General features: G+C 41.9%; 2 protein-coding genes across 4 annotated transcripts in view; one reads left to right on the forward strand and one right to left on the reverse strand.

Annotated features, from left to right (window-relative positions):
* Positions 1-1,794: 1,794 nt before the first annotated feature.
* LOC311242633 (short coiled-coil protein B-like) lies at positions 1,795-10,338 on the forward strand. 3 transcript variants are annotated; one of them, XM_084331628.1, is made up of 5 exons: positions 1,795-1,924; positions 2,911-2,977; positions 3,316-3,396; positions 3,719-3,857; positions 9,627-10,338. In XM_084331628.1, the coding sequence occupies exons 1-5, from the start codon at positions 1,922-1,924 to the stop codon at positions 9,655-9,657; spliced, it is 321 nt and encodes a 106-aa protein (XP_084187754.1). In that variant the 5' UTR covers positions 1,795-1,921; the 3' UTR covers positions 9,658-10,338. The 3 variants fall into 3 exon arrangements, with proteins under 3 accessions (XP_084187754.1, XP_084187753.1, XP_084187755.1); XM_084331627.1 differs by having other exon boundaries at positions 3,719-3,787; XM_084331629.1 differs by lacking the exon at positions 9,627-10,338 and having other exon boundaries at positions 3,719-6,722.
* A 2,220-nt stretch (positions 10,339-12,558) lies between these two features.
* The window catches only part of LOC311242770 (alpha-1,3-mannosyl-glycoprotein 4-beta-N-acetylglucosaminyltransferase B-like), a 66,839-nt gene continuing 51,902 nt past the window's right edge, over positions 12,559-27,495 (reverse strand). Inside the window, exons 6-15 of the mRNA XM_084331801.1 lie at positions 27,338-27,451; positions 26,548-26,623; positions 24,986-25,100; positions 24,613-24,743; positions 23,589-23,696; positions 22,957-23,150; positions 20,078-20,156; positions 16,078-16,153; positions 13,163-13,272; positions 12,559-12,836 (exon numbers count right to left, since the gene is read on the reverse strand). Of these exons, the coding sequence (XP_084187927.1) occupies positions 12,819-12,836; positions 13,163-13,272; positions 16,078-16,153; positions 20,078-20,156; positions 22,957-23,150; positions 23,589-23,696; positions 24,613-24,743; positions 24,986-25,100; positions 26,548-26,623; positions 27,338-27,451 (1,021 nt within the window). The 3' untranslated portion in view covers positions 12,559-12,818. The remainder of the gene's footprint in view (positions 12,837-13,162; positions 13,273-16,077; positions 16,154-20,077; positions 20,157-22,956; positions 23,151-23,588; positions 23,697-24,612; positions 24,744-24,985; positions 25,101-26,547; positions 26,624-27,337; positions 27,452-27,495) is intronic.

The following is a 27,495-nucleotide window of genomic DNA, read 5'->3' on the forward strand; positions in this document are numbered from 1 at the left end:
ATAGACCAGACAATATTCAGATTGAGGGAGGTGAGCCTCGTTACCCGAGGAAAGATAGGAAAACCCCACAGTACCTCTCTGAGTATGTTACCGCTGAGAGTTCAGATGATCATGTGTCATTTAGTGTAGATTATTGCTACAGAGTATGTGACACACTGCAAACCTTCAGAGAAGTAATGATAACAGAGTGATGATACCACAGAGTGATGATACCACAGAGTGATGATACCACAGAGTGATGATAACACAGAGTGATGATACCAGAGTGATGATACCACAAAGTGATGATACCACAGAGTGATGATACCACAGAGTGATTATAAAGTGATGATACCACAGAGTGATGATACCACAGAGTGATGATAACACAGAGTGATGATACCACAGAGTGATTATAAAGTGATGATACCACAGAGTGATGATACCACAGAGTGATGATAACACAGAGTGATTATAAAGTGATGATAACAGAGTGATGATACCACAGTCATTATAAAGTGATGATACCACAGAGTGATGATACCACAGAGTGATTATAAAGTGATAACACAGAGTGATGATACCACAGAGTGATTATAAAGTGATACCACAGAGTGATTATAAAGTGATAACACAGAGTGATGATACCACAGTCATTATAAAGTGATGATAACACAGAGTGATGATAACACAGTGATGATACCACAGAGTGATGATACCACAGTCATTATAAAGTGATGATAACAGAGTGATGATACCACAGAGTGATGATAACACAGTGATGATAACACAGTGATGATACCACAGAGTGATTATAAAGTGATGATAACACAGTGATGATAACAGAGTGATGATACAATTAATGAATGGGATGGAGAACAATGGTCAATATGCACCAGTGAAAATATTTGGAGATAATCAAGGTGCAATTGTTTTTATCAAAAGATCCAGGGTGCCGCCAAAGGTCCAAACATATTGATATTAGATATAATTTTGTTCGTTCCACAGTAAATGATGGTAAAGTCATACTTGAGTACTAGAAGATATGTTATGACGAAACCGATGACCAAGTTCAAGATGGGAGAGATTCATGTTGGGTGTGTGATCCATAAAAGTGTCTGTCAAAGTACCTTGTTCCTTACAGTATTGTACAGTCTAAGATCAATTGGGGGTGTTTAGTGTTGATAAGTACCTTGTTCATTACGGTATTGTTGAGTGTTTGATCACATTTGCATACTCGCGCTGTGTGATGTCATACACATGTTACATTCACGTTTCATATAAATGTAAGAGCGCAAATAAATCTTCCTCTTTCCGGCAAGTTAACCGATGCGAGCAGTCATGTGTGTTCTTTATTAAAGACAATTAATCTAGCTACAGTGTATGACTGCGCATTCAATGTCATATTAAGTATTTCTGTAAGATCTACTTGTGAGACTGTATTCAAAAGTCACTTCGGTTAATATTTTACCTGTAGCCTCGTTATATACTCCACATATACTGTAGTGTATACTGTCTGCAATGCACTTTACTGCTAATTAGCTCTGGTTAGATGTCAACTTAATTTTGTTGTACTCGATCTGTACTTGTACTTCTGCAATGACAATACATTGAATCTAATCGAATCTAATATGACATTCAGATTTGTTTTCCAATTCACTAAATTATCTAAATTATTTGATGCAAATTAACTCCCGTTATACCTGTTGGCTACACACTGAACTACATTATAGCAGTGTGTCTGTCACCGCGGTCTCGGGTTTAGTACAGCATCATAAAACGTCTCACACCGCCCCCTATGTGTGGTGAAGAGGAATGACACTGGACATCTTGGAAATAATAGCGTCTGTGCTCTTGTAGTGATTGAGGACTGAAACGCCCGGTTTCCTAGTCTGTACGGCATTCTACAATTCAGACCACCGTGACTTTTTTTTCACTTCTTATGGTAAATTAAAACGTGTTGACATTGGCTATGGTCTGTAGAAGGTGTCGTCTGTATTGCTCGGCGATTACCTGTGTTTCCCCCAGCTAATGTGTGTGTGTTTGAGCAGTGTAGCTAGCAGCAGCAGCAGCAGGCCCATGTCAGCCCCTCAGTGGTTGTTGTTGTTGCGCCAGCTGGAATGACAGCTACGTACTGTAGGCCTTTTGCACGGAATGTTTGTGTAGTTCTCTTTCTTCCAACATGGCTGCCTGAGTGCCTGTAACCGTTGGTAACCAGTTTAAATGTATGTGCAGCGGTAGAATCGGTAAATATCGAATAGGCCAGCTAGCCAACGTTACCCATTTACCTTCCAATTTAGCACATTTGTATTCTGCTCACCTCTAAAGTTAGCTGTCTTAACTATGTCAGGCTGTCAATGGGTGTTTACACGCCAGTCTGCTACTTAAAATGTACAGTAACGTCAGCGTTAAAGGTGCCGTGAGTGGTCTACATAATAATAGTAATATCTACACTCGACCGCAATCATTGATATAGCGTAACATAATAGTGTGGTCAGTGACATGGGTCTCCCAGCCCCTCTGCTCTGCAGTAAACGGAAAATAAATTGTCTGGTATCCTGTTCTCAATTGATCCAATCAGGAGAGATAACACCACACTGCACAAATTATCTGACAAAATAAGAAATAAAAAAACTTGCTTGAAACTTCCAGCAAATTTGGCATGGCAAGATTTCTTGAAATAAGTAAAAAATTAAATATCTAGGTTTCTCTCTCCTGAATGGATAAAGTGGGATGGGATACCAGACTTGTTTCCTTCTGTTTACTGCAGAGTGGAGGGACTGGGAGACCCATGTTACTGATCACACTATATCTTACTCTCAGTGATGTCGGAATATAGAGCTATTCAACACTTATTTTAACAACAAAGAATGCCACTGCACCTTTATAATATTACTCATATTATTCCTCATTTTATTTACAACTTTTCAGTGTCCCAGAGTCGCAGCCCTGCATTCTAAAAAGGAAGACGAGTACTTCACCATGAGCTCAGACGATGGTAACACACACACACACCCCCCATACACACACGCACACACACACACTGTCAAATGTATATACTCTTTTCTGGACTCTTTTTGTATCACAATGTTGTTGTCATAAATGTATAGATGTAGCAGTACTGTATGTCATATTATGTCCTGATGAATTGAAAATGGGGGACCCTGATGTAAACAAGACGAAAGTCTTTCTCTGGTCTGCATCCCCTTAACAATTGTGTGTATTGAGCTGTACTGTATTGTACCCATTCTGCAATCTGTTAATAAAGTTTTCAATCAATCAATCAACTGCTACTACCAATATGGAGTAAACTGTAGACTAGACGTGTGTGTGTAGGTGACATGGAGAACCAGGCTGAGCTGGAGGAGAAGACGAGGCTCATTAACCAGGTGCTGGAGCTTCAACACACTCTGGAGGGTGAGACACACACACACACACACACACACACACACACACACACACACACACACACACACACACACACACCATAAGCCTCAGTGTTGGATCAGACATTTTTATATATATTGATATATTATTTGTACCTACAAGAGGTCTTACAAATTCTATGCCAAAAAAATACATACTTCAGCCACATTTATGAATACACAGGATGTGATGTGCTCATCCGTTTTGCCATAAAGCAAACTAAGTAAGATATAAAATATTCAGTAAAGTAGTCGTTGTTCTTCTTGTCAACGCTGATTTTGTTGCTGCTGATGTCACCATCATGTTCCCCCAGACCTGTCGGCACGTGTGGACGCTGTGAAGGAGGAGAATCTGAAGCTGAAGTCGGAGAACCAGGTCCTGGGTCAGTACATTGAGAACCTCATGTCGGCCTCCAGTGTCTTTCAGACCACAGACACCAAGAGCAAACGAAAGTAAGGAGAACCTCTGAGAACCTCCACCTAGAAGGACCTCCACACCCCCCAGAGACCCCTCCTGCCTACTAGAACCCTTTGAAAACGCTGGTCCCTCAAACATCCTGGATCTTGTGGACTATAGTAGAACCCACCCGCCAGACCCAGCTATAGTCATTCCCCTACAACAGCTCTTTGATGCTGCTTATTCAGGCCTGGGCCCAGCCTCTAGCTCTAGCCAAGCTATCTCCATCTCTTCTTAGAGGGTGGGAGATTAATGCCTGGCACGCACTAGAAGATATTCCAAATCCTAACCAATTGTTTCATTCGTTAGAACGCATTAGATGATTTGGAAATTATACTCAGGTCTCGACTTTCTGAACCTAGAATCTTGCAAGCACTGCAGGGCTAGAAATGAACACTGCCACGTACAAAATGTGAGTAGAATTTGGCCAAAAAAAATAGGCTTTTTTGGCACTTTGGTGCCGAAAAAAGGCACTTCCCATGGTGGCATTTGGACGTTCGCCATTGAAAACCACCCGTTTGGACTCCCAGTATTCTTTATAATTTTTGGAAAGTTGTGTGTCGAGAGAAAAGGGAGAAAGAATAAAAGTCAGGTGATTTGGCGTTTTGTCTCCATATCTTGGCGATGCATACAAGTTGCGAAGCCGACCTGGGACCTCCGTGACCAGCAAGGTCCCTACATGTTGACGCCAGAACTTTCTATGACCCTGGTGCTCTGTGTCCAGCAAGGTCTCTACATGTTGACACCAGAACTTTCTATGACCCTGGGCCGCGGAAAAAACAAGAATGAGGCATGACACTTCCCTAAATTGGCAAACTGTTCAACTATTTGCTTCTGTTCTGTGGTTCCCCAGAGTCCTACATATTCAACATGTCTGATATTCCTGACTGGCTTGTTGCTAATTGTTAGGCTTCCGATTGAATCTGGGACCACAGGATAATCAAGCAGATAATGTTCCGACCAGCCTGAAATTGGGAACCCCCCGTGATTGTCAGGAGCGGCAAATTGCACCTAAAATCGTCCCAATTCTCCTCTAGTGCATGCCAGGTTTAACACCAGCTGCTGTAACAGACAAATTCTCGTGATTTCTTTTTTACTGAAGCTGGTGTAGTTTCATCTACTCCATGTGCCACAATTAAACAACCATCGTTTAAATTTTTATTTTTATTTTTTATATACTGTATTAGTATCCTGCCCTGTCTGCAAGCTAAGGTACATACACACAGTCCAGGCCCAAGATGCCACACCTTAATCCTGCTGCTAGTTCCTGCTGAAACAAGGCAGCCCGCTCCCCACCACCCTGACCAAGCTACCCTGGAGCTCAGGCCCACCCCCAGACAGCACACTCCCCACCACCCTGACCAAGCTATCGTGGAGCTCAGGTCCACCCCCAGCTCACTGGCAGCGATCTGAATGGTCATCTGGGCCACGTGGGTGGTCAGAGTTGGAGTCATTTGAACTTGGACCACTGTGTGAGGCCATGTTTGGAAGTTCTCCCTCCAGTAGGAAAACAACTGCCCTGCCTGTGCTCAGCTATTGTTAACCAATGGCTGGCTACTCCCCCCCCCCCCCCCCCATTCACCACCCCTCCCCTCACTTGCTGCACCACCCTGAAAAAAACAAAACATATATTAGGGCTGTCAAATTAACGCATTAATTGCATGATTAGGCCTGTCACGATAACACATTTTGCTGGGCGATTAATTGTCCCAGAAATTATTGCGATAAAAGTGATATTATTGCGGTTGAGAGAAATAATTTTTTTGAGAAATGTATTTCCCAAAAGTTTTCAATCAACTTTTTTTTTTACTAATATAATGATAATAGCATAATAATGCAAGGAAACCGTTTCAAAGTGCAATAAACCTTTATTTAACATTGGAAGACATTTTAAATATCCTAAATTACTACCTAACCAATCAGATATGAGGTAGCGTCAGAAGCAGAGTAACCTCGTTCCCAGTTTTATCTCCGTGAGAGCAATGATAAAACGAGCAGAGCAATGTGTGTGGACAAGAGGCGGGTTGCTATGTTTACTGTAGGAAGGGGCTTTTAGACCCATGTTTTTATTTTTTGCTTCGAAAAGAGGGACATCATCTCAATATGCGGGACGTGGGACATTAGGTAAAATGGCTGTGCAGTATACAACCAAAAGCGGGACACCTGGGCCCCGTTCCATGTACCGGGATAACCGAGTTAGCCGGATAACTTTATCACAGACTTTCCGATTTCATGTACCTGGATTTCCCAAATCACCATGACAACATATCCAAAAGTTTGAGCCTGCTCGAAAGCAGAGTTCAAGTTCAAGTTAGCCTGAACTATCGCCACGCCCCCGCAAAGAAGTGACAGCCCGTTTCCTGAAACTATTCCCACAGTCTACGATCTGCATTATACCATTCTGAATTACGTTTGTGTGCTCCATTCTTCCAGAGGGGGCTTTTGAAATGTAAAATAGACCCAAAATGCTGATATTAAATTCACTTTGTCCTAAATAATGCACGTTATATATACCGTGGCGACGGTGGCGCTCGCTCGTGCGATGTACACATGATGTGGTTATTTTAATTGTAACTGGGATTAAGATGTCTGATGAGATGCGCTGTTTGACGGATTTGAGAAATTGAATGAGCCGTTGACGTCACATTAATGAATGAGGATAAAGAGATAAACTTCATTCAAAACAACGGATATTCTAAACACGGGTCTCTCGTTCATTAATGTATAAACAATGAATTTATCCCATCTGGCCCAGTGGCCCAGCGGTAGTGCTCATCCCTGCCAGTTCAGCGACCGGGGTTCAAATCCCCGTGTTTCCAATATGATTTTTTTGAATATAATATTAATGATTATACGCCAAAGTAGCCTGGTTTTAAGTTAAAATATTATAAATCTACATGCATTGAGGATGTCATTCTTTATATAGCTCTCAACGTGCACCAAATTGAATTATTCCTATATTGCAAAAAGAAGGAAAAGACTAGGGCCTTGAACCCCGGTCGTCCGTGTGAAAGTCAAAAGAAGAACCCGTTACACCACAGAGAAGATAAGTAAAAGATTGACTATACATCAATCAATGGGTAAGAGAGCCGTATCGTAATTCTGTATAACAGTTAACTAATAATTTTCGCTAGCAAGATCTCATTTGATTATTCAATCCAGCAGGCAAGTTTAAAGAAATATAATCTGATTGATTGAGGTAATGAGGGACTTAGAATTAGCCTATAGATAACGCATTTAACTTGTCGGCGAGGCGATTGAGCCTATTGCAATCTGTCAATAAAGTCTTAAATCAATTAATCAATCAATGCCGTTGAGAATCAGGGTCTCTGCCATCGATACGTGCTGGCTTTCCACCTAAAACGGGAGCGCGCATCTAGCCTGACTTGAGCCTGACTCTCAAGTCTGGCTTGAGTTAACGAGACTGAATCCTCCTTTGTGAAACAGGAAAATCCCGGCTTTGAACATCGGGTTAACTGAAGCTGGATAATGGACATGTTGATCGACTTAGTTGAACCACGTACATGGAACGGGGCCCTGGTCACCCTAACTGTGGCTCGCGTTTGTTTACTGTGGCTCGCGGATTATGTGATGGGCAAGCTACTTGGAAAATGTAGTAAGCTACACTACCAGTTACTCTCGATTAAAATATAGCTCAACAATAATCAAATAAACACAAATATATACTATCTCTATTGGAATGGAGACTTTTCAGCACAGGATAAACTAGGGATGGGCAAAAAAAACAGATCGATTGATCACATGATGTACTTGAGTACTCGTGGAGGAAAACGCTGTACAAAATAAACGTCTTTTCCGGTGTTTTAGACTTTGCTCTTTTATTTTGAAACCCACCGACCGGAAGTATTGTTGTTATTATCCTAGCAGAACCTATGAGCGGACAACTTGTGTCGTCCGGTTCTGTGTTTTTGAGCTAATGATAAAACAAATGTTGAGATTGTTGGTGAACAACTAACTTTAGGTTAGTTTTAACGTTAGCTACTAACGTTAGATGCAGCTACTACAGGCAATCAACGATGAGGAGGAAGCGTCATAGCATCAACACTAGATCTTTAATCTTTATTTAGCAGTCCAGTTTCTCCGGGCAGTAGCGTATAGCGTTTGTTCACGCTACATCACTACTTGGGTCTAAAAATAGCTACACTACAAAGAACGCTACTTGGTTCAAAAGGAGCGACGCTACCATCACGCTACTGAGAAATGTAGTTAAGCTATGTAGCGTTGCTACTGCCCAACATACGCATGGTGCTCACAGGAGCTCCCGTGCTGTACTCTGTAGTAACGCCAGCGGCCCGCCTCCCCACACGGAGAGGTACTGGTTCCCGCCTCATTAAAACAAACACGCAAATAGCAATTAATTGCGCCCATCAAAATCATTGCATTCATTTTCATTATTGCGCGATAAATAGATTTATTGCTTATTGCAACAGGCCTATTTGCTTGCATTAATCGTGTTGGTGCTTATTAAACAAATAAGTAGCTAAATGTGTCTGTAGGGGCTGCAGTCATAAAGAAGAAGAAAAAATGGTTAGAGAAAGTAATCATACAGTAAGTACTAATGAGTCACAGGAGTCTTCAATAACATTGAATGTTAATCCATTTTGTGAATAAATTTGTTCTCTGATGGTAACAATATCTTTGTTGGCAGACTGCTCCTTCGTACAATCTATGTTAATGTTACTGGTGCCAAGCATAATTATCAAGCATAGCATAGCTGGACCTGTGTAACATTACTTAGTACTTGTTGCTCTGGGAAAGACCATTCATCACTGCATTGTTTATACAATGAACTTGGTTTACTCCAAAAATCTGTTTGAAAATTTGTATTATGAAATAAGATATGCAGGGAACGCCTGGTCACGTATTATTCAACCGGTCTGCATATCAGAGTGATCCAGGAAGGTAAACGCACTGCGGCTGAATGTTGAAACTATGGGAGGCGGTTGGGGTAAAAAAAAAAGGGTAATGCGAAAAACATTTCAAATTTTCAAATTAATCATGTGTTGAACATGTTAATATTTACAGCCCTAATATATATACTTCAGATGTAATGAAATGTTTACGTTCAATTTCCCTTTTTCCTTGTCATGTATATTTCAGTATCGACTATGACATTGCCGTAGTCAAATGTTACTTTTTTATTTAAATCTTTTACAGAAATGGGTTTTTATTGTTACTACTAATGCTACACTCATTTAAGAAATAATGGCTGTTAAAAGTGACCATTTCTGAGCGCCTCATTGGAATTATTTCAATGCAGTGATGTCATATTCGTATTGCCATGTTTTGTTGTTGCCGTTAGATACTGCTTTTTTAGATGTTGAGATCATTTTGCAATGACCTTTACTTTTCTCCATTTTTCGAGTCCAGATGATGATGTCGTCATTCTCATATTGGAACTTTAAATGAGTGCAATGTGTATACTTATTGTTGAACTTACAAACTCTTAGCACTTTGATGTTCTAACTGATAATCCCATAACAAATCAATGGAAATGACAAGAGTATTTTGCATTAATATTTGGGAGAGAAAGTACACCGCAGCCATGAGCTTTCGGAAGACATCTTAAAAACCTGTTTGTGCACTGTTTACAACTTGACAATTTTATGTTGCCAATTTCAATGCATTTGTTAAAATAAAATGTTGTTTATTTGCCTTTTTGATTGTCTCTGAGGTGTTGATATATCGCATAATCTTTTGCTTCTAAAGAAATCTCTTCACCTTTTTTTGTTTTACATCTGCAGGGGCAATAAGGGTGCCCACAAGGACAAATGAGTCACCGCTTTTCATCTCCGCATTTCACTGTGATGGTATAATACACATACTCTACATAATAGAAAATGTAACGGAGAACATCACTGCCCAGGACAGGAAGGCTCTACAGAGAGTAGTGCGCTCAGCAGAGCGTACTATGGGTATTGTACTACCACCCCTGCAGGACTTAAACAGGAGGTGCAAATCCAGAGCCTGCAGAATAATGAAGGACCCTCACCACCCCAACAATAGCCTGTTCAAGCTGCTGCGGTCAGGCAAGTGCCTCCGCATACATGTAGCAAGAACAGAGAGACTCTGACTCAGCTTCTTTCCCCAGGCCATCAGAACACTGAACACGGATCTCTCACCAAGCAAGCAAGCACACATGAACACACACACACACATCCTCACTTGCACTCTCTCTCTCTCCCTCTCTCACACACACACACACACACTACAAAAAGGTAACTTTAAAAAACATAACTGTATATAGTACTCATTACCTTTAATTCTTAAGCTTAGCATTGTATTCTTATTACTTTTATCATGCCATTTTATTATCTATTCTATTTTATTATTTGTATTTTTGCACAATCAAGGCGGGCATGACCAACTTCATTTCACTACATGTCTCATGTATGTATGTGACAAATAAATCTCTTGAATCTTGAGATGCAGACATGCGACAAATGAAAGGAAAAATCTGACTAAATGAGTGTAGATAGAAACATAACAAATGCTGATGCTTCCATATAGGTGGACTGCATGATGCAATTAAGATATTCCTTTATTGATCCCCTTGGGGAAATTCAGGCATCATAGCAGTATGGGGAATGGGAGGTACAGGTATGGGCAGGGTAATAGAGGGAAGACAGGGAATGAAATAGAATCTGAATATAAATGAGAAAAATAAACAATGTAAACAAAGGTGCAGATGAGGGTCTGTATGTGTCGGAAATAATATACATTACAACAAATATAGGCAATTATGCGGTGAGGTGCATGGTCCACTTGTCCCCTTAAAAAGGGAAGGGTCACTGCAAATCAATACAAAGAGGCAAGGGTCACTGTAAATCTATGTTATTCTGAGTGGTCACCATTATCCAACATTTCTATCTTGATTGAGACCTGGGACTGGTCTCTTCCAGGATGACAAAGGGTCACTGAATGGTTGTGTGAATTATGTGAATCATATGCTATGGCCTGAGTTACCAGATCTCAACCCTGTTAACACCTGTGGGAGATTTTGGACCGACATGTTGGACAGCTCTCTCTACCACCATTGTTAAAACACCAAATGAGGGAATATCTTGGTGTTCCATCCCTCCAGTAGAGACTCGTAGAAACTAGTGGTAGCCCAACACCTTACCAAGACACTTTGGGTTTTTTCTTTCTTTATTTTGTCACATGAGCTGTAGTCAATGAACAGCATTCTCACATATTTTCTTTATTTCAAAAATTGCATGTCCATCGCATGTGTGTGTCACTGCATGATGACATTGTCAATGTGTGCAATGAATAAAGACTTCTTCAAAGTCCAGTTTAATCTTAATCTTAATGTGTCCCTCTGGTCCAGGTGGGAGAGGGCGGTGTCTGTAGACCTGTTTGGTAAGAAAAATAAATACCGGAAAAGTTGCGGTGGTCTATTTATTTTATCCCCTGAAAGTTTGTCATTTGTTCCACATGTTTTATCCGTAGATATGAATGAGAAACACATTCATACAATAATGTTGAATGATATTAGTAGAAATATGAATTCATTATAATTAGTAGAAGTTCCATAATGTAATAAGGGATAATGTATAGCTACGAGGTCATTGTTGCAAAATAATTGACCGACACAGAGTTTAGAACACCGAGGCACCGCGCCGAGGTGTTCTAAACGCAGTGAAGGTCAATTATTTTGCGACAATGACCGAGTATAGCTATACATTATCCCGCTTATCACATGGGTAACTTACTAACAATTCATTTTACACCATCGACAAGACGAGATCAAATGCAGACGCAGTTGTTCTGTGGCTCCTCTGTCATCACCGGCAGCCGGCAGGTGTGTGGTCTGATTACCTGATGAGTGCAGCTGTGCATATGCTGAGCTTAGCTTTCGTGACTGTCTGCGACCAAAATGCTTGATTGTGATTGGTCAATAGCGCTATGTTACCCGTATCAGCGGTTATTATTGCGCGTTGCCCATAGCAGCGGTCCGTTAGAGAAATAAGTGACCGCTGTCAGGGGCAACTGAGCGCTATTGACCAATCACAATCAAGCATTTTGGCGAATGTTAAAACGCCATGTAATAATGGAAATTAATGAATGATTATTGCATTTATATAGCGCTTTTTTCTAGACAAACTCAATTAGTTTTTTTACAATGTAGGGTGGAAAGTGCCTCCTTCATGCAGGCTACGCAGGTTCAATGGATGATATCAGCCAATTAAGGGGGAGAGATGATTACGTGGCCTTGATGTCAGAGACCTGATTGGGAATTTGGCCAGGAACGTTGGGGAACACCCTACTCTTTGCGACAGACCTGGGTTCTTTAACGACCAAATTCGGGAGTCGGGACTCACGGCACTCGCAGCTGTACGATGTCCCTATTGCCGTAACAGGGGCATTGTTACTGCCAAGTCTAGAGGACGAAGTGCGCCCTTCTGGACAACACCACCACTTTCTGAAAACGGCCTTGACCGGGGCTCAAACCAGTGATCTTCCGATCATGAGTCCAGAGCTCTACCCATGTAGACACGCTACCGGAAATAACCTGTACATTCCAAATGAGATTTTACCCAATATTGCTTTATGCTGCATTATGATGACTGGTTTGAGGGCCTACACCTCTTCACCAATGTTTCACATATGTGATATGCCTATACGACAGAAACTCTCCAAGTAGCTGAAATGAAATCCTCCTTAGTCAACAAAAGGTGTTCACTTTTCATTTATTTATTTGTTTAAAAAAAATACACTATGTAGTAAAATAATACATTATTGGGTGCTACTCCTCTTCAGTTACCTGTGTCCACTTCACACGCTCTCAGTTTCAGGCACTTCATAAAAAAACATCCTTTTGTAATAATAATAATAAATGTCTTTGTCCACTAGGGGATGAACTTTGTCCGAGTTTGTCGTGGTGCGGGATGGCTGCTGGCGTGTCTGGCTTCCCCTCCTATTCTCAGCAGTCTTCAAACTTTAATGAATATCTGACAGACGGGTACAACATTAAGTGTTAATTAAACAAGCATTAGCCGCCATTAACATGGCACACAGAAATTGCTATTTAGTTATCACATAAAGTACACATAAAATAACTCATGGGCCACATGGACACTAATAACAAATGCAGCACAACACACACAAACATACAATCACACACACATTCTGAAGGATCTAAGTGAGCTCAATAGTTTGTAGAGAACTAAAATAATGATTGAAGGATAATACAGTCTAAATGTCCATGTCAACTATTATTAATCCCTACTTAATTAACAGACACACACGCATATAATAATAAACACACATATCTGACCTCGCTCAATAGAACCCATACATCAGAGTCTGATTGGACCACCAAACGTAGAGCTGTAATTGGCTGCATCACTGTCATCTCTCCCTCTGCAATCCCGTTTTCAAAGGCACCTGTCCGAGCACAGACAAAATGTTTGGATTTCTATGCTTGTGAGGACCTTCCATTGACTATGTTCATTCCCAAGGACCTAATCCTAACCCCCCCTCCACACACACACACCTAACCTTAAAGGATCATACCAGTGTGACTTTGACTTGCAGTTACCAGAGATTGTGTCTTTAAATATTGTTGTTTCATAGGCGTCTATTCTTAGTAGATCTCAGCCTATACCTTACTAAACATCATTCACACAGCCATGTGTACTGTTGTTAATATTGCAATGTAATTTTACCAATATGTTTGGAGTAAGGATACTATTAGTATAACATATTGCTGATCTGCGAACACCAGCAACTAGGACAGAGAGACTTCGGCTCAGCTTCTTCCCCCAGGCCATCAGAGGCTTGAACACTGAACTCTCCACACACAAGCACACATGAGCACACACACAACACACACACTGTACACGCTCACACACTAGCAGCGACTTTAACCTGAGCACACACACACTCATGCTGCACACACTCACACTTATGGCCACTTTACAAAAGGAAAGGTCATTTTAAGAATACCGTAGTATAGTATAACTTGAGATAGTATAATATAGCATTGTATAGTAGTGTACATAAAGACCCAGTGCCTCATCCGTAGCTAACAGTGTATTGCACTATCACAGGACCTAGCATGTCCTACCATGCTCTGTAAAAACTCATGTACATATACCGATATGCCCTACTTTGATTACTTGTATTATTGCACAATGTCGTTCTATTGGATTCTTATTATATTATTATTATTGTATTATGCACAATTGTTGCGGGCAAGACCCCCCGCATTTCATTGTATACTTGTATGCCGTGACAAATAAAACTCTTGACTTGACTTGACTATTTATATTACATTGTATTGTTAGTTACACTATTTGATATTTCATTGCTGTCAGATGAAAACAAACTTATCTTAACCATTCAGGAATTCAGAAAAACAACTAACACATTTTCAGATTGACATCCATGCATTTTTAAAGTCATACATTGGGTTTTCAATGAAACTGGCTCACATAATCATGACCATGTAAACATGAAAGTGAAAATGACAAACTGGAGATAAGTGGTTTTCACCTGACAGCGATAATGCTGTACTTTGTTTTGTATGAATAATTTTGAATGTACCTCTCGTCCTCCTGCTCAGCAACTACAGGAGTAAATAAACTAACGCTGGCACATTTACATTGATGTTACCACCATGTGATATTGATGTTGATTAATGTGCACTGTCCCTGGTTAATTAACTGTCCCTTAAAAAAAAGAAACAAATTCACCCTTGTCGTCTTTTACTTTTGCTAAAGCTATTGGGGCTCGTAGTAGAGTACCACAGTATAACGTTAGCTAAAGTAAACGGTGCCGTGATCTTCACACGGCTTTTCATGTTTCCACCCCTTTTCAACATCAATGGCAGTGTGAAAGATAAGGCTGAGAGCTACCAAAACACACACTACTTATACACACAACATTAATTAAAAAGACAGGGACAATCTCTAGTAATGGTGAGAGAGCAAAATTACACTGGTATGGTCCTTTAACCCTAGCCCTTAACTTACCATAACCCTAACACGTAATAACCATATTGTCCTACTGAGGACAGACACAAATAAAATGTCCTCATGTTTTTACAATAAAATCTTACTTCCCTTTCTATCCTTGTGGGAACATTTGGTCTGGGGGGGGTGTGTGTAGACTACCACACGTCTCCTCTGTTGGTCTGGGGAGGATGTAGACTACCACATACCTCCTCCAATACATGTGTCACCAGCCACTTCCTTTCACCTGACAGCTAGGAGCTTCACTGGGAGAGCATAACACATGCAAAGGTTCACGCTATCTCCCCCAGATCCTCTCCCTGCTGAAAAGGTGCCCTGAGCGACCAGTAGAAGTCGCTGTTGCAATGACCTGGACTCATACCCCACTGGCGAACACTGCCAATTGTATTCGTAGGGACGACTGACCAAGCCGGAGGTACTGCTCCCAGGAATTGAACCCCGGGTTTCTGTGGTGATAGGTGAGTGCTTAGACCTCTACACTACCCGGTATAACAGTATTTGATGGTATAGTTTTCCAGTACATATTACAATGTGATATGATGTCTTTATCTTGTAATACAATTGTCATGGTACTATTTAATTTGAAATGGTCCATTGGCTTTTACTTTTTAATACTGTTGCAAGGAAAAATATCCAGTATGTATGTATTTAATCTTTATGATATGTATATATTGTGGACAATGGTATGGTAAAAATCCATACATGGATCCATGACAGTATACCTTCATATTATCTATACCTTCCAGCTCCATTTCAGGTATTATGAATATATGGGCATGTGAGTCAGTGAGTGATCTTATCAAGCCTTCCACCTCTCCGCCTCATTTCATATCTTTGACTGATTTACAGCCAAGGACTTCGTAATTTATTTTTAAATCAGAAAGGCCTTTGGGCGGAAGTTATGGCACTAGAGATATTCAGGCTTGTGTTGTCATGCACACATATATTACATAATATTGCACACACACACACACACACACACACACACACACACACACACACACACACACACACACACACACACACACACACACACACACACACACACACACACACACACACACACACACACACACACACACACACACACACACACACACACACACACACACACACACACACACACACACACACGTTTGTGTTTGAGCAGTATGTGTTTATGAAGTGGGAGTCAAGCCAACAGCGATATAGTATTTATGATTGAAAGTAACAGTACCGATAATAAAGAAGCCACTGTCTGATCCTTTGTACTGAGGGGTGGAGCCAGTGACCAGCAACTCTCCGACGGAGGCCTGACAGAATAAAGCAAATGTAGTGGTTTCATGGTTACTCGAGTAACAATTTTAAGTAAATTTACCAACACACTCTCTCTCACACACACATTATACATGGCCTTCACTCACATCTTTCTCCCCCTCTCTGTCTCTCACACCTCACACACACACTTACATCCATATAGCCTTCCCATATTTCACATAACACACACACACATTGATTCAAACATTTATTTATTCTCGAAAAGACAATTGAGGTCACCCTCATTTTCAATGTCGTCGAGACATTTAGACACTTCAATGCATACATTTTTACAATATAATAACTAGATGGTTATATATAACTATCTATATAGTACTTTTCACACAGTCCAGAGTGCTCCACAGCAATTAGTATAAAATGAACATAGGCATAAAATCAGCACACAATTGAATAAAAAACAATGCATAAATTGCAGACATAAGAATAGGTATAAAAGACAATAAAAGTAGTGCAACGTAAACATGCAGACTTAAAAATAGGCATAACATAAGCACAATAGTACAATGTAGCTCGAAGGCATGTGAACCCCCCCGGAACAGCCCAAACACGTCACACATCAATCCCTACCACATCCCCATCCAAGACACACCACCCGATAAAGCACGTCATGACCGAAGGAAAACATAAACAGCCCACACGCCACCCCTGCGAGCCGCCCCATCTCCCCTGGTCCCGGTGCCCCTGCCACCACGAGGAAAACCAGTGAATCTCACACTCCCACCCCTAAACTCCACAGTGGAATGACAGGCCATGCGCCCCAGGACCAGCAGCCACAACTCCAAACACTCAAGCAGACAGACACAACAGTGGCCAAATGAGAAGACACGTAGGACTGGGACGGTCCGAGACGACACTGTACTGTATTTCCGCTAGATGTTCATTCTCGGCGCTGTATAACTTCATACAAAAGTGTGCCAGATTTTGGACGGGCGCACACACACACAAAGAAAGGTTTCGGTGTGTGCGTGTTGCGCGTGGAGAGAGACTCTGTTACGCGCGCCGCAGGGCGCTCCTTCTAGGCAATGGTAGGGGAAACACTGATAAATAATCACAGTGTGATGGAAATGCCATTATTCTGATTGCCGTCTGTGGTTCTATATGGGTTGTGGCAATACTTTTGACAAATAATATCTCGCAGGGCGGCTGGGTGGCGCAGCGGACTAAGCGCTCGTCACCACCGCAAGAGACACTGGTATCGAATCCGGCTGTCAGTGGTGCCTCCGGCTTGGCCGGCCATCATACTGACACAATTGGCGGTGTCAGCGGGAGGTAAGCCGGTGGGTGGTAATCTGATCGTTGTAAACAGCGACTCCTACAGGTCGGTCAGGGCGCCTGCACAGCGAGGGAGGGAAATGGTGAAGGCAGTGTGACCTCCCACGCGTTACACTTCACCAATGAGAGTCCGCGCTGTCATTCTACAGAGATCTAACCTATAGGACCCGTTGCTGTAACCCGAGTCTCTCCTTGTTGCAACATGTCATTCTGTCACTAAACTCAGTCAAATCCTTAATCATAGACTCTTGTCTGCTTCCGCGAATAATATGGTGAAATTATTCGACATCACTTCATAGAGTGGCGCAGTCATGTCGTCAATTTGTATGCCTTAAATCAGCGTTATATAAAGGTCTGTACCGAGTTAGCTAACAGCTAATATCAACCTTTGGAAATGTTAATCTTTTAAAGTCAACCTACTGTATGCCTCGTCTCCACTGACAGGGTTTAGCCATGCTGTGGCCCGTCTGATGCATAGTGAGCGACTCCATTGTCTTTAGAACCTGGCCAAACCTAGCTGGACCCCGTCTGAAACAGCCACCTTTAACAACTCAACAATACATTTTGAAAGGTTGTCTAGCAACCAGAGAGTTGACAAGAAATGCAATGGAGACACAAACCCAAACATACCATAACATGCTAGACCATGGCTAGCCCCAGTCAGGCTGAACATAGCTAATGGAGACAAGGCACTACCTACTGAAGGCTAAAAGATCACATAATGATGTTGTTATTCCTGCCCCAGGTCACAAACGCTCTCCTAAAGCTAGAAATCAGAGAGAAAACGCAACTTTCTGACGTCACCATAGATGTAAAATCTGGGGCTGCTCCATAGACAATGAATGAGGCACTGACTTTATGGCAAGGTTATCATAGTCAACATGAAAACAAAAACTGTGTGAAAAAAAACATTTTAGTCAACAGATACAAAAATAAAAACGTGGCTGCTAGTTAATATGATTTGCGAAAACTAGGTAAATGAGACAAATCAACTAGGTTTGATTTCCTGGAATGTTGTTGTTCTGGAAGGTCAAGTATTTTTTTTTACCAGGAAACAAGATGACATGCATTGTTTTGCCTCGTCGTCACCTTGCTCCTGGGCACAAGCTCGATAACAATGCAAATTCCAAATGACACTACACTACAGCTACCGCTGAACATGTTTCCGTTTATTAAGACTGGTTTGATTACTCATTCACCTCTATCAACACCATCATTAACCTCACGCCTTTCATGATTCACAGCCACGCCAAAGGTGCAAGGTTTGATGGAGGACTGAGGTAGACGGAGAGTTATGAGGACAGAGTCACTGAATACTTTTTTCTCCACAGCACACACTAGGGAACAGAGTTCATTTGACACCTTAATAAACCCTTAAAATAACATATTATTGAATATAAATTAAGGTAAATTAAGAAAGAATAGAATTGTGTATGAAATAAGTCAAATTAAGGGGCAAGAACCCTGAATCTTACCCTTAAAAACGAATCCCTTAATTTAGATTACATTTAGATTATTTACCTTGACATAACTGATTAAGGTGCTTAACCCCTGACTGAATTGAAGGCATTTTAAGGGGTCTGCAATGTTTTAAGTACCCCTTGATTTTTATTAAGGGGTGTGTGCATAGATTTCTAAGCATTAACCTGTTAAGCTGTAAGGCCCCCCAATTGGGAGACCCTGCTGTTTTTATCATAAATCGACCAATACAGACCGTATTAGATCCCCATGTGGTCACCATGGGGGTGGTAATGTGTACTTTGGCGCACGCCTCACATATCGGCATGGACATAGGACATATCGGCTTGTCCTAATAAACTAACCTACACTGTAACACGCAACACTTTGATGAACATTGTTACTCAGCTGATAGAGTTATACCCTTCTTGCTGTCTTGTCGCACAGAACTTGTAAGTCGCTTTGGATAAAAGCGTCAGCTAAATGACTAAATGTAAATGTAAATGTAACCGCTGAACGGGTTTCTCGGCACTCAGCGCATGGCGAGATAACCCGACTTGTCTCGGGTATGGCAACCAATGAGTTAACAGGTTAAGTGATTTTTAAGGGATGATTATGGATAGAGGTCTGGTGAACATACAGTACATGGTGAATGCAGTTAATCAGCTTGCTTCTGGTTAAAAAATTATCAGGATGATCTTTTGATATGGACATCTGTCTTTTTAGATGTTAGACCATACCTTACTATTAAACATGTTATATAACAACATCATGCCGTCAAAAATCACACATTGTATAATGACTGCATTGACCTTTTTGAGATGTAAACTTGATATTTCAGATTAATTGCAAGGTTACATGAAAAAAACAAGTTGAGACAATTAAGTAAAAAGGTTTTAGTGTGTATCCTATTACTAAAACAATGTTATATTACAATAACATCATTACAAAACAATTAACAACATGGATGTGTGTTTATCTGCTCATCTATTCAGGACACAGAGTTCAGTTCACACACACACAGTCAGGAGTGAGTGATAACAGATAGCCCTTTTTCCCCGTCACCTTGTCACCTCGACACGTCGACACCCGAGAGGGAAACCAAACACCTGCTCAACAGCACTCATGTAACTAAAGACACACACACACACACGAGCTATACTACTCACATCAATGGGCTGTATCTCCACTGTGGTGTTGTAGAATCTGTCTCCGTCAGTCTCAATGTTTCCACTACGGAAGCGGTACCTACAGCAGAGGATAAAAACAGTTGGTTTTGATCAAACAATCCGATTGGTTGAGTGGTGTCCGCCTTGACCGCAATGTCAATCTGTAATATTTGTGATGAGACACTGGAGGTTGTTTGTTACAGTGAATAACATGTGATGATCTACAGCACCCGCCTGCAGATTGTGCCTAGACACACACACACACACACACACACACACACACACACACACACACACACACACACACACACACACACACACTGCGCGTTCTGCTTTGTTGTTGTGTGTGAGCTGAGCTCGACTATTGTATGTTAGTAAGAGGTCTTCTTGTATATCACAAGGCATACCTTAAAAAAAGGAAAGACTCCAGAACAATAGCATATCGCATGCTCCGTTTGGTTCCAGCCTACCATAAAAACAGGAGCACGGAGTACGCCATCTCCTTAGCATTATATAACCACCCTCTCCCACCTGGATGACAGCAACACCCACATTGATCTAACTCATCGCCAAACTTCGTGACCTTGTGGAAACCAAGGACCTCGACATTAACCGCTCTGTCTGCAACTGGATACTTGACTTCCTAACAGACCCCAGTTTGTTAGGATAGACAATCTCACCTCCTCCACCCTCACCCTGAACACCCACGTCCCGCAAGGCTGTGTGCTGAGCCCTCTCCTCTACTCCCTGAGTCGGTCTACAGGGAAGAGGTCCAGTACCTGGTGCACCAACAACAACCTGGCTTACAACACCAAGAAAACCAAGGAGCTCATTGTGGACTTCAGGAAGACCAGAGCTGGCATGCGCACACCCTCATCGATATCAATGGGATGGAGGTTGAGCGTGTCTCCAGCTTCAAATTCCTGAGTGTCCACATCTCCGAGGACCTCTCTTGGACTCTCAACACCTCGTCACTGGTTAAGAAGGCTCACCAGAACCTCTTCTTCCTGAGGAGACTGAGGAAAGCCCACCTGTCTCCTCAACTTGTGGTGAACTTTTACCATTGCGCCATACTCACCACCATGGCCGCCTAGTTATAGTTGAAAGTGGGGGTGCAAGTATTTTTTTTATTCTTTTTTTTTATTTTTATTTTTATTTTATTTTTGCAAGGGGTGGTTTGGAGGGGGTCCGGCACGACCCCCTCCACGGCAGATTTTTTTACATTTAATGAACACCTGTATGTGCAATTTCCTGCAATATAGAGCCTTCAATCTTGACCAAAATAAAGCTGCTCTTTTCACTATAAAACTCAGTTTATATTGCAGTATGATAGCTATAATAATAATAACTTCACTGCGAGGGCTCTTTTAGCTAACGCTAGCTAGGCACGTATGATAGCCAATTACTATTATAATAATAATAATAATAATAATAATAATAACTTTCCCATCCTCCCAAAGCCCCCCCAGCCCCGTTCACATCCGCAGCACCAACAACAACAACAACAACTAATTGACGCTATCAATAGCCCCAGTGAGCGCGGCGGCTGAATGAATGAAAACTTTATTTAACAGATTGCAGAATGGGTACAATACAGTACGGCTCAATACACACAATTGTTAAGGGGATGCAGACCAGAGAAAGACGTTTGTCTTGTTTACATCAGGGTCTGTGCTGCACCGAGTGAATCCACAGTCACTTGCTCCTCAATGGGAAACCAACCTAGATTTACCATGAAGGACTGGTTCTGGCCGAACCGTTCGTTATACAAGTATCACAGAGACATTACAAAGGTGCTCACAGTTGCACGAGGGGTTCGCACAGAGATACGGGATGGTTTGAAAGCTCGGCGTTGCTAATAAATATTTTTTATATTTTTTTTATAAACTGCTCAAAGGGGCATTATTTCCGTCGTTGGGTGATCACAGCGCCTGCGCAGTGCGCACCATCGCGTATCTCTGGATTCACTCGGTTCAGCGCCGAGGCTCACCATACAAGAAATATTCAGTTTCAATCTGTTTGCGCATTTAGTATACAGTCACAGTGTTCGACTTACGTGATGATTTGCTCCATTTTAATGTAAACGCCGAAGAATAATCCTCACGAGTCACAATGTTATCCAATATCCAGCCTGAATTTCGAAAAATGTTCGAAAAAGCCGCCTCCCCCAACATGTCGTATACGTCATGCCGACAAACGCCCGTGGGCACTGGATCAAACCATTAAAGTGGGGGGTCACACAATCTTTGGAAACTTAAAAACTTGCTATTAAGTGTCATTGCGTATTATTAATTTGATTGAAATTACGTAGTTATGGTTCGATAAGATTTATAAATTGGGGGGGGATATTTATATCATATGATATGATCAAAAAGTGAGGGAGCAAAAAGACAAGCTTGCTCCCCCAAGTTAAATAGTCCTAGAGCACCCGCATCTTCTGCTCCATTAAGTGGGCGCCTATGCTCACCACCTGCATCACAGTCTGGTAGGGCAACTGCATTGCCTCTGACCGGAAAGCATTGCAGATGGTGGTGAAAACCACCCAACGCATTACCAGTTCATCACTCCCTGCAATTCAGACAGGCATCGACTTGGCTTTGATTAATCAATTAGCTGAACTTTATGGAGCCAGGAACACTGCTTAGCTAATATACTGTAAACGGTTATTTCACTCTTGGATGTGGGGTAGCCAGGCAGGGAAGGAAATAATTCATCGAGAATTGTGTGTGCTCCACGCACCAAAAACAGCATCCTGGCATCTCTGAATTTTAGAACTCCATAGGTTTAAATTACCAGTAGTATAATCATTAGAATGTTCAGTTGAAAAAATGATATCTAGTGTGTGAGATTGTTAAAAACCTGCGAGGGTTCAAACTGACCCTTTAACAGTGATGGGCTGGGAGAAGCGGATAAGGACATGATCGCCCCGGGCAGGTGTGAGCCCCCAGAAGAAGTCGTGTCCCTGGTATGCTCTGTCCAGGGTGTGCTGCTGGTAGGCCTTCAGACTGCTGCTCAGCACCGCAGGAGGGTTGGTATGAGCCTCGTACAAGGGCTGCTTCCCAAAGTCCTTATCCTGGGGAGTATGTGGACGGGGGTGAGACATGGATGTCAGTAGTCTCTCTCTGTCTCTCTGTCTCTCTGTCTCTCTGTCTCTCTGTCTCTCTGTCTCTCTGTCTCTCTGTCTCTCTCTCTCTCTCTCTCTCTCTCTCTCTCTCTCTCTCTCTCTCTCTCTCTCTCTCTCTCTCTCTCTCTCTCTCTCTCTCTCTCTCTCTCTCTCTCTCTCTCTCTCTCTCTCTCTCTCTCTCTCTCTCTCTCTCTCTCTCTCTCTCTCTCTCTCTCTCTCTCTCTCTCTCTCTCTCTCTCTCTCTCTCTCTCTCTCTCTCTCTCTCTCTAAACAAACAGAATAACAGGACAGACAAAACAGAGAAAGAGCCTAAGAGAGAAAGAAAGTCAACTAAAGATAAAAGTGGGAAGGAGAGACAGTTACCAAAGATACAAATGTTGGACTCACTTTGAGACGCTGTAGTTTTCCGGGTAGAGAGGAATGCAGGCCTACATGTTGGAAGAGTGACGGCTTATACCTCGGTTTGAGTAACAACTTCTCTTTATCACAGTCTTTCTGAGTGAGACAACAAACCGGGACATCAATACATTATGTGTGGGGCAACAGATCAGAGATATCAATGCATTCTGTGTGAGACAACAAACCAGGGATATCAATACATTCTGTATGGGACAATAGACCAGGGATATCAATACATTCTGTATGGGACAATAGACCAGGGATATCAATACATTCTGTATGGGACAACAGACCAGGGATATCAATACATTCTGTATGGGACAACAGACCAGGGATATCAATACATTCTGTATGGGACAATTTAGCCTTTATAGAAATGGAAACACTTCCCCACAGAAATGCATGTGACAAATGTATGAGATTTTATTTGTCTAAAACTAAATAAAATGAAAGTAGATGAAAGCTAAAAAGTGACTCAAACAAATACTATAACTATAACTATAAATCTTCGTCTTCAATAATAATAATATTAAAATAATAACAGACAATTCTGAGTCAAAGGTACATACAAAATACCTGCTGGTTACCTGCTGCCTTGCTGGAAAAAATATTCTAAACATTCTGTGAGAAGTTGACAGTTGGTCAAACTACACCTCAAGTGAGGAATAGTTCCTTTACTGATCATTTGAAAATGGCAACATTAGCTAAAACAAAAAAAACAAGTACCTTTGACACAGAAAAATATATAACACTGAATAATATTTCTGTATAGTTTGTTTATATTTCAGAAGTATGATATATAGACTTGGTTCTCAAAATTAATGGAGATGATGAATGAGAAGCCTGACACCTAGGAGGAATGGTGGTGTTGACAGCAGACAACAGTGGTCGCTAGCTTACTTTTAGATGTTATAAGATGAGGTAAGACTGCTGAATTTTTACAAGCTCTACTAAAGTGAAATATCCCTTTAAAAGGTCAATGGGGTGTTTTGGGTGGTTGAAGGTGGCTCACCGCGGGTTTCTCAGGGTTGCAAACCTTCACCCATAGGATGTGGTCCAGCAGCCAATCAATGGGCTTGTCTTTGTGAAACATCAGGAAGAAGTCTGTGATCATCGGAAGGTCACGGGTGCGAAACATCTTACCTGGGGACACATGCACACATACATACACACAAATGCACACACATGGACACAAAAACACACAAAATGTGACTGAATGAAACGGTTTTCAATGCCAATATATCTCAATATATGAATCAATATGTAAACATTTAGTGTGTGTAAGTATCTGTAAGTGTGTATGTAGGTGTACTATATGTGACTTATGTGAGCATACGTGTACTTCCTTTCACCCCCCCCCCCCCCCCCCCCTCCCACATACACACCTATGAATCCAAGTTGAGAGAACTCCAGGAAAAGCCACTGGTCTGAAGACATCTGTGTGACGTGGGTCTTCATGGAGCTGTAATAGTCTGCCTTTGCCTCAATATCATCCTCCAACTGATACAAATGAGAGTTAAATTGTCAACAGTCTACAAACCCAAATATATGTCACGTATGTCAGAGAGTTTTTGCCTATGTTTTCTCAGCTGTGTGTCCAGTGATTTGCATGTATATACCTGACAGGAAGAGAGAGGAGGTGAAGGATTTAGGCTACTGCAACACTTGACTGAGGGGGAGAAAGGGGGAGAAGGGCGTAGGCTACTGCAATACCTGACTGAGAGAGAGGAGGAGAAGGGTGTAGGCTACTACAGCACCTGGCTGAGAGAGAGGAGGGGAAGGGTGTAGGATACTGCAATACCTGACTGAGAGAGAGGAGGAGAAGGGTGTAGGCTACTACAGCACCTGGCTGAGAGAGAGGAGGGGAAGGGTGTAGGATACTACAATACCTGACAGAGAGAGGAGGAGAAGGGTGTAGGCTACTGCATCACCTGGCTGAGAGGGAGAGAGGAGGAGAAGGGTGTAGGATACTACAATACCTGACAGAGAGAGGGGGAGAAGGGTGTAGGCTACTGCATCACCTGGCTGAGAGGGAGAGAGGGGAGGAGAAGGGTGTAGGATACTACAATACCTGACAGAGAGAGGGGGAGAAGGGTGTAGGCTACTGCATCACCTGGCTGAGAGGGAGAGAGGAGGAGAAGGGTGTAGGATACTACAATACCTGACAGAGAGAGGGGGAGAAGGGTGTAGGATACTACAATACCTGGCTGAGAGAGAGGAGGAGGAGAAGGGTGTAGGATACTGCATCATCTAGCTGAGAGGGAGAGAGAGGAGGAGAAGGGTGTAGGATACTACAGCACCTGGCTGAGAGAGAGGAGGAAAAGGGTGTAGGATACTGCATCACCTGGCTGAGAGAGAGGAGGAGAAGGGTGTAGGATACTACAGCACCTGGCTGAGAGAGAGGAGGAGAAGGGTGTAGGATACTACAATACCTGACTGAGGGAGGGAGAGGGGGGTGTAGGCTACTGCAACACCTGACTGAGAAGAAGAAGGGTGTAGGCCTACTTAGTACTTAGGCCTATTTTTTGCGCTAGCATGTATATAAACACTAATTAGAAGAGTGTATGTTAATCATCGCTCCAAAGCATTGCATACTATGTCAGATGAATGTTTCCCATCATTTATAAAACACAGACTTGTAGAATATGTACGCCTAATCTCCTGGAATACACAAAGTGTCATTCCTGGAGAACAAAAGGAGAAATAAACAAATTGACAGAGAGACCAATGACAGCCGACAAACAAATGCAAACTACAGTACTGTAGGTACTAGGCAGGCAGAAAGAAATATTGGCAGAAATTATCACTTATTAACTAATCGATTAAATTAGTTATTCCACTCAGTTAGACACACTTAAGGGAAGCTATAGTGCAAAGTAATACAAGTGCAAAAGTATAGCAAGAGAGATTAAGTCAGGTAGGCAGGTTAGGTGACCTTTGACCCCACCTGGACATAGTAGGTGCCTTTGTCCTGCGCGTAGAGCATGAGGAAACTGTAGTCCAAATTCTGCTTGGTTCTCCATCTGAGAACATACACACATCATTCAAATGTAAATAAAATCAGCCAACTGCCCAAAGGTCTATTGCGTTCAGGAATCTGTAAAATCGTGGAAGCTCACAATGTCGTGAATGCTGTTTCCATGGATATTTAAAGGAAGGGGCACTTCACCCAAAAAACAATGCTGGTTTGAATATGGCCACCAGTGATGTCAACGGGGACATTGAATCCTTGTGTTGTGTATTACTGCACCATGAAATTATGTAAATAACTAAATAGCAATACCTTGTCTTACATGGACTGCTACCAACCTCATAATTTCATTGGGCTGAACACAAGGATTCAATGTCCCTGATGACATCACTGGTGACCACATTCAAACAAATTTACTCTCAGTAACTGTCAAACAAAATGAATGTGTGCAAACCGTTTAGAGTATTTGGATGTGTGTGCAAAATAAATCAGCATTGTTTTTTTGGTGAGGTTCCCCTTTAAAAATAGCGGCTAAGGAATTTATGTAAGTCAATGCAATGTCTCTAATTTTGTAAACCCGAGTGAGTGTGTGTATACACATGCATGTGTGTGTGTGTGTGTCTGTTGTGCTCACCCTCAAATGACACATGCATTGTATCTTGTGTAAATATGCTATACATAATCCTAGCTTGTGTGTATGTATGACCGATACTGCACTTGTTAATGACCTACTAGTAGCCTGATCTACGGATATTCTGTTTCTCACTTGACTCTGTCCTTGGAATCTCCAAATGTCTCCTTCAGGGCGGTGAAGTTGGGGTAGAAGAACTGTGACGGGGAGACCACCTCCAGTAAACCTGAGAGCACCTCTTTATGAAAACTACAAAACAACAGTTGACACAACTAGTTATTATTAGTGCTGTC

This window comes from Notolepis coatsorum (assembly GCF_963971535.1).
Source record: "Notolepis coatsorum genome assembly, chromosome: 16".
NCBI classification, from domain to species: Eukaryota; Metazoa; Chordata; class Actinopteri; order Aulopiformes; family Paralepididae; genus Notolepis; species Notolepis coatsorum.

Excerpts from the sequence above, each read along its gene's own strand:
- LOC311242633 (XM_084331627.1), top strand. Across the intron at positions 3,397-3,718 it reads GCTTCAACACACTCTGGAGG|ACCTGTCGGCACGTGTGGAC; the intron begins GTGAGACACACA and ends ATGTTCCCCCAG. Across the intron at positions 3,788-9,626 it reads GTCGGAGAACCAGGTCCTGG|GGGCAATAAGGGTGCCCACA; the intron begins GTCAGTACATTG and ends TTACATCTGCAG.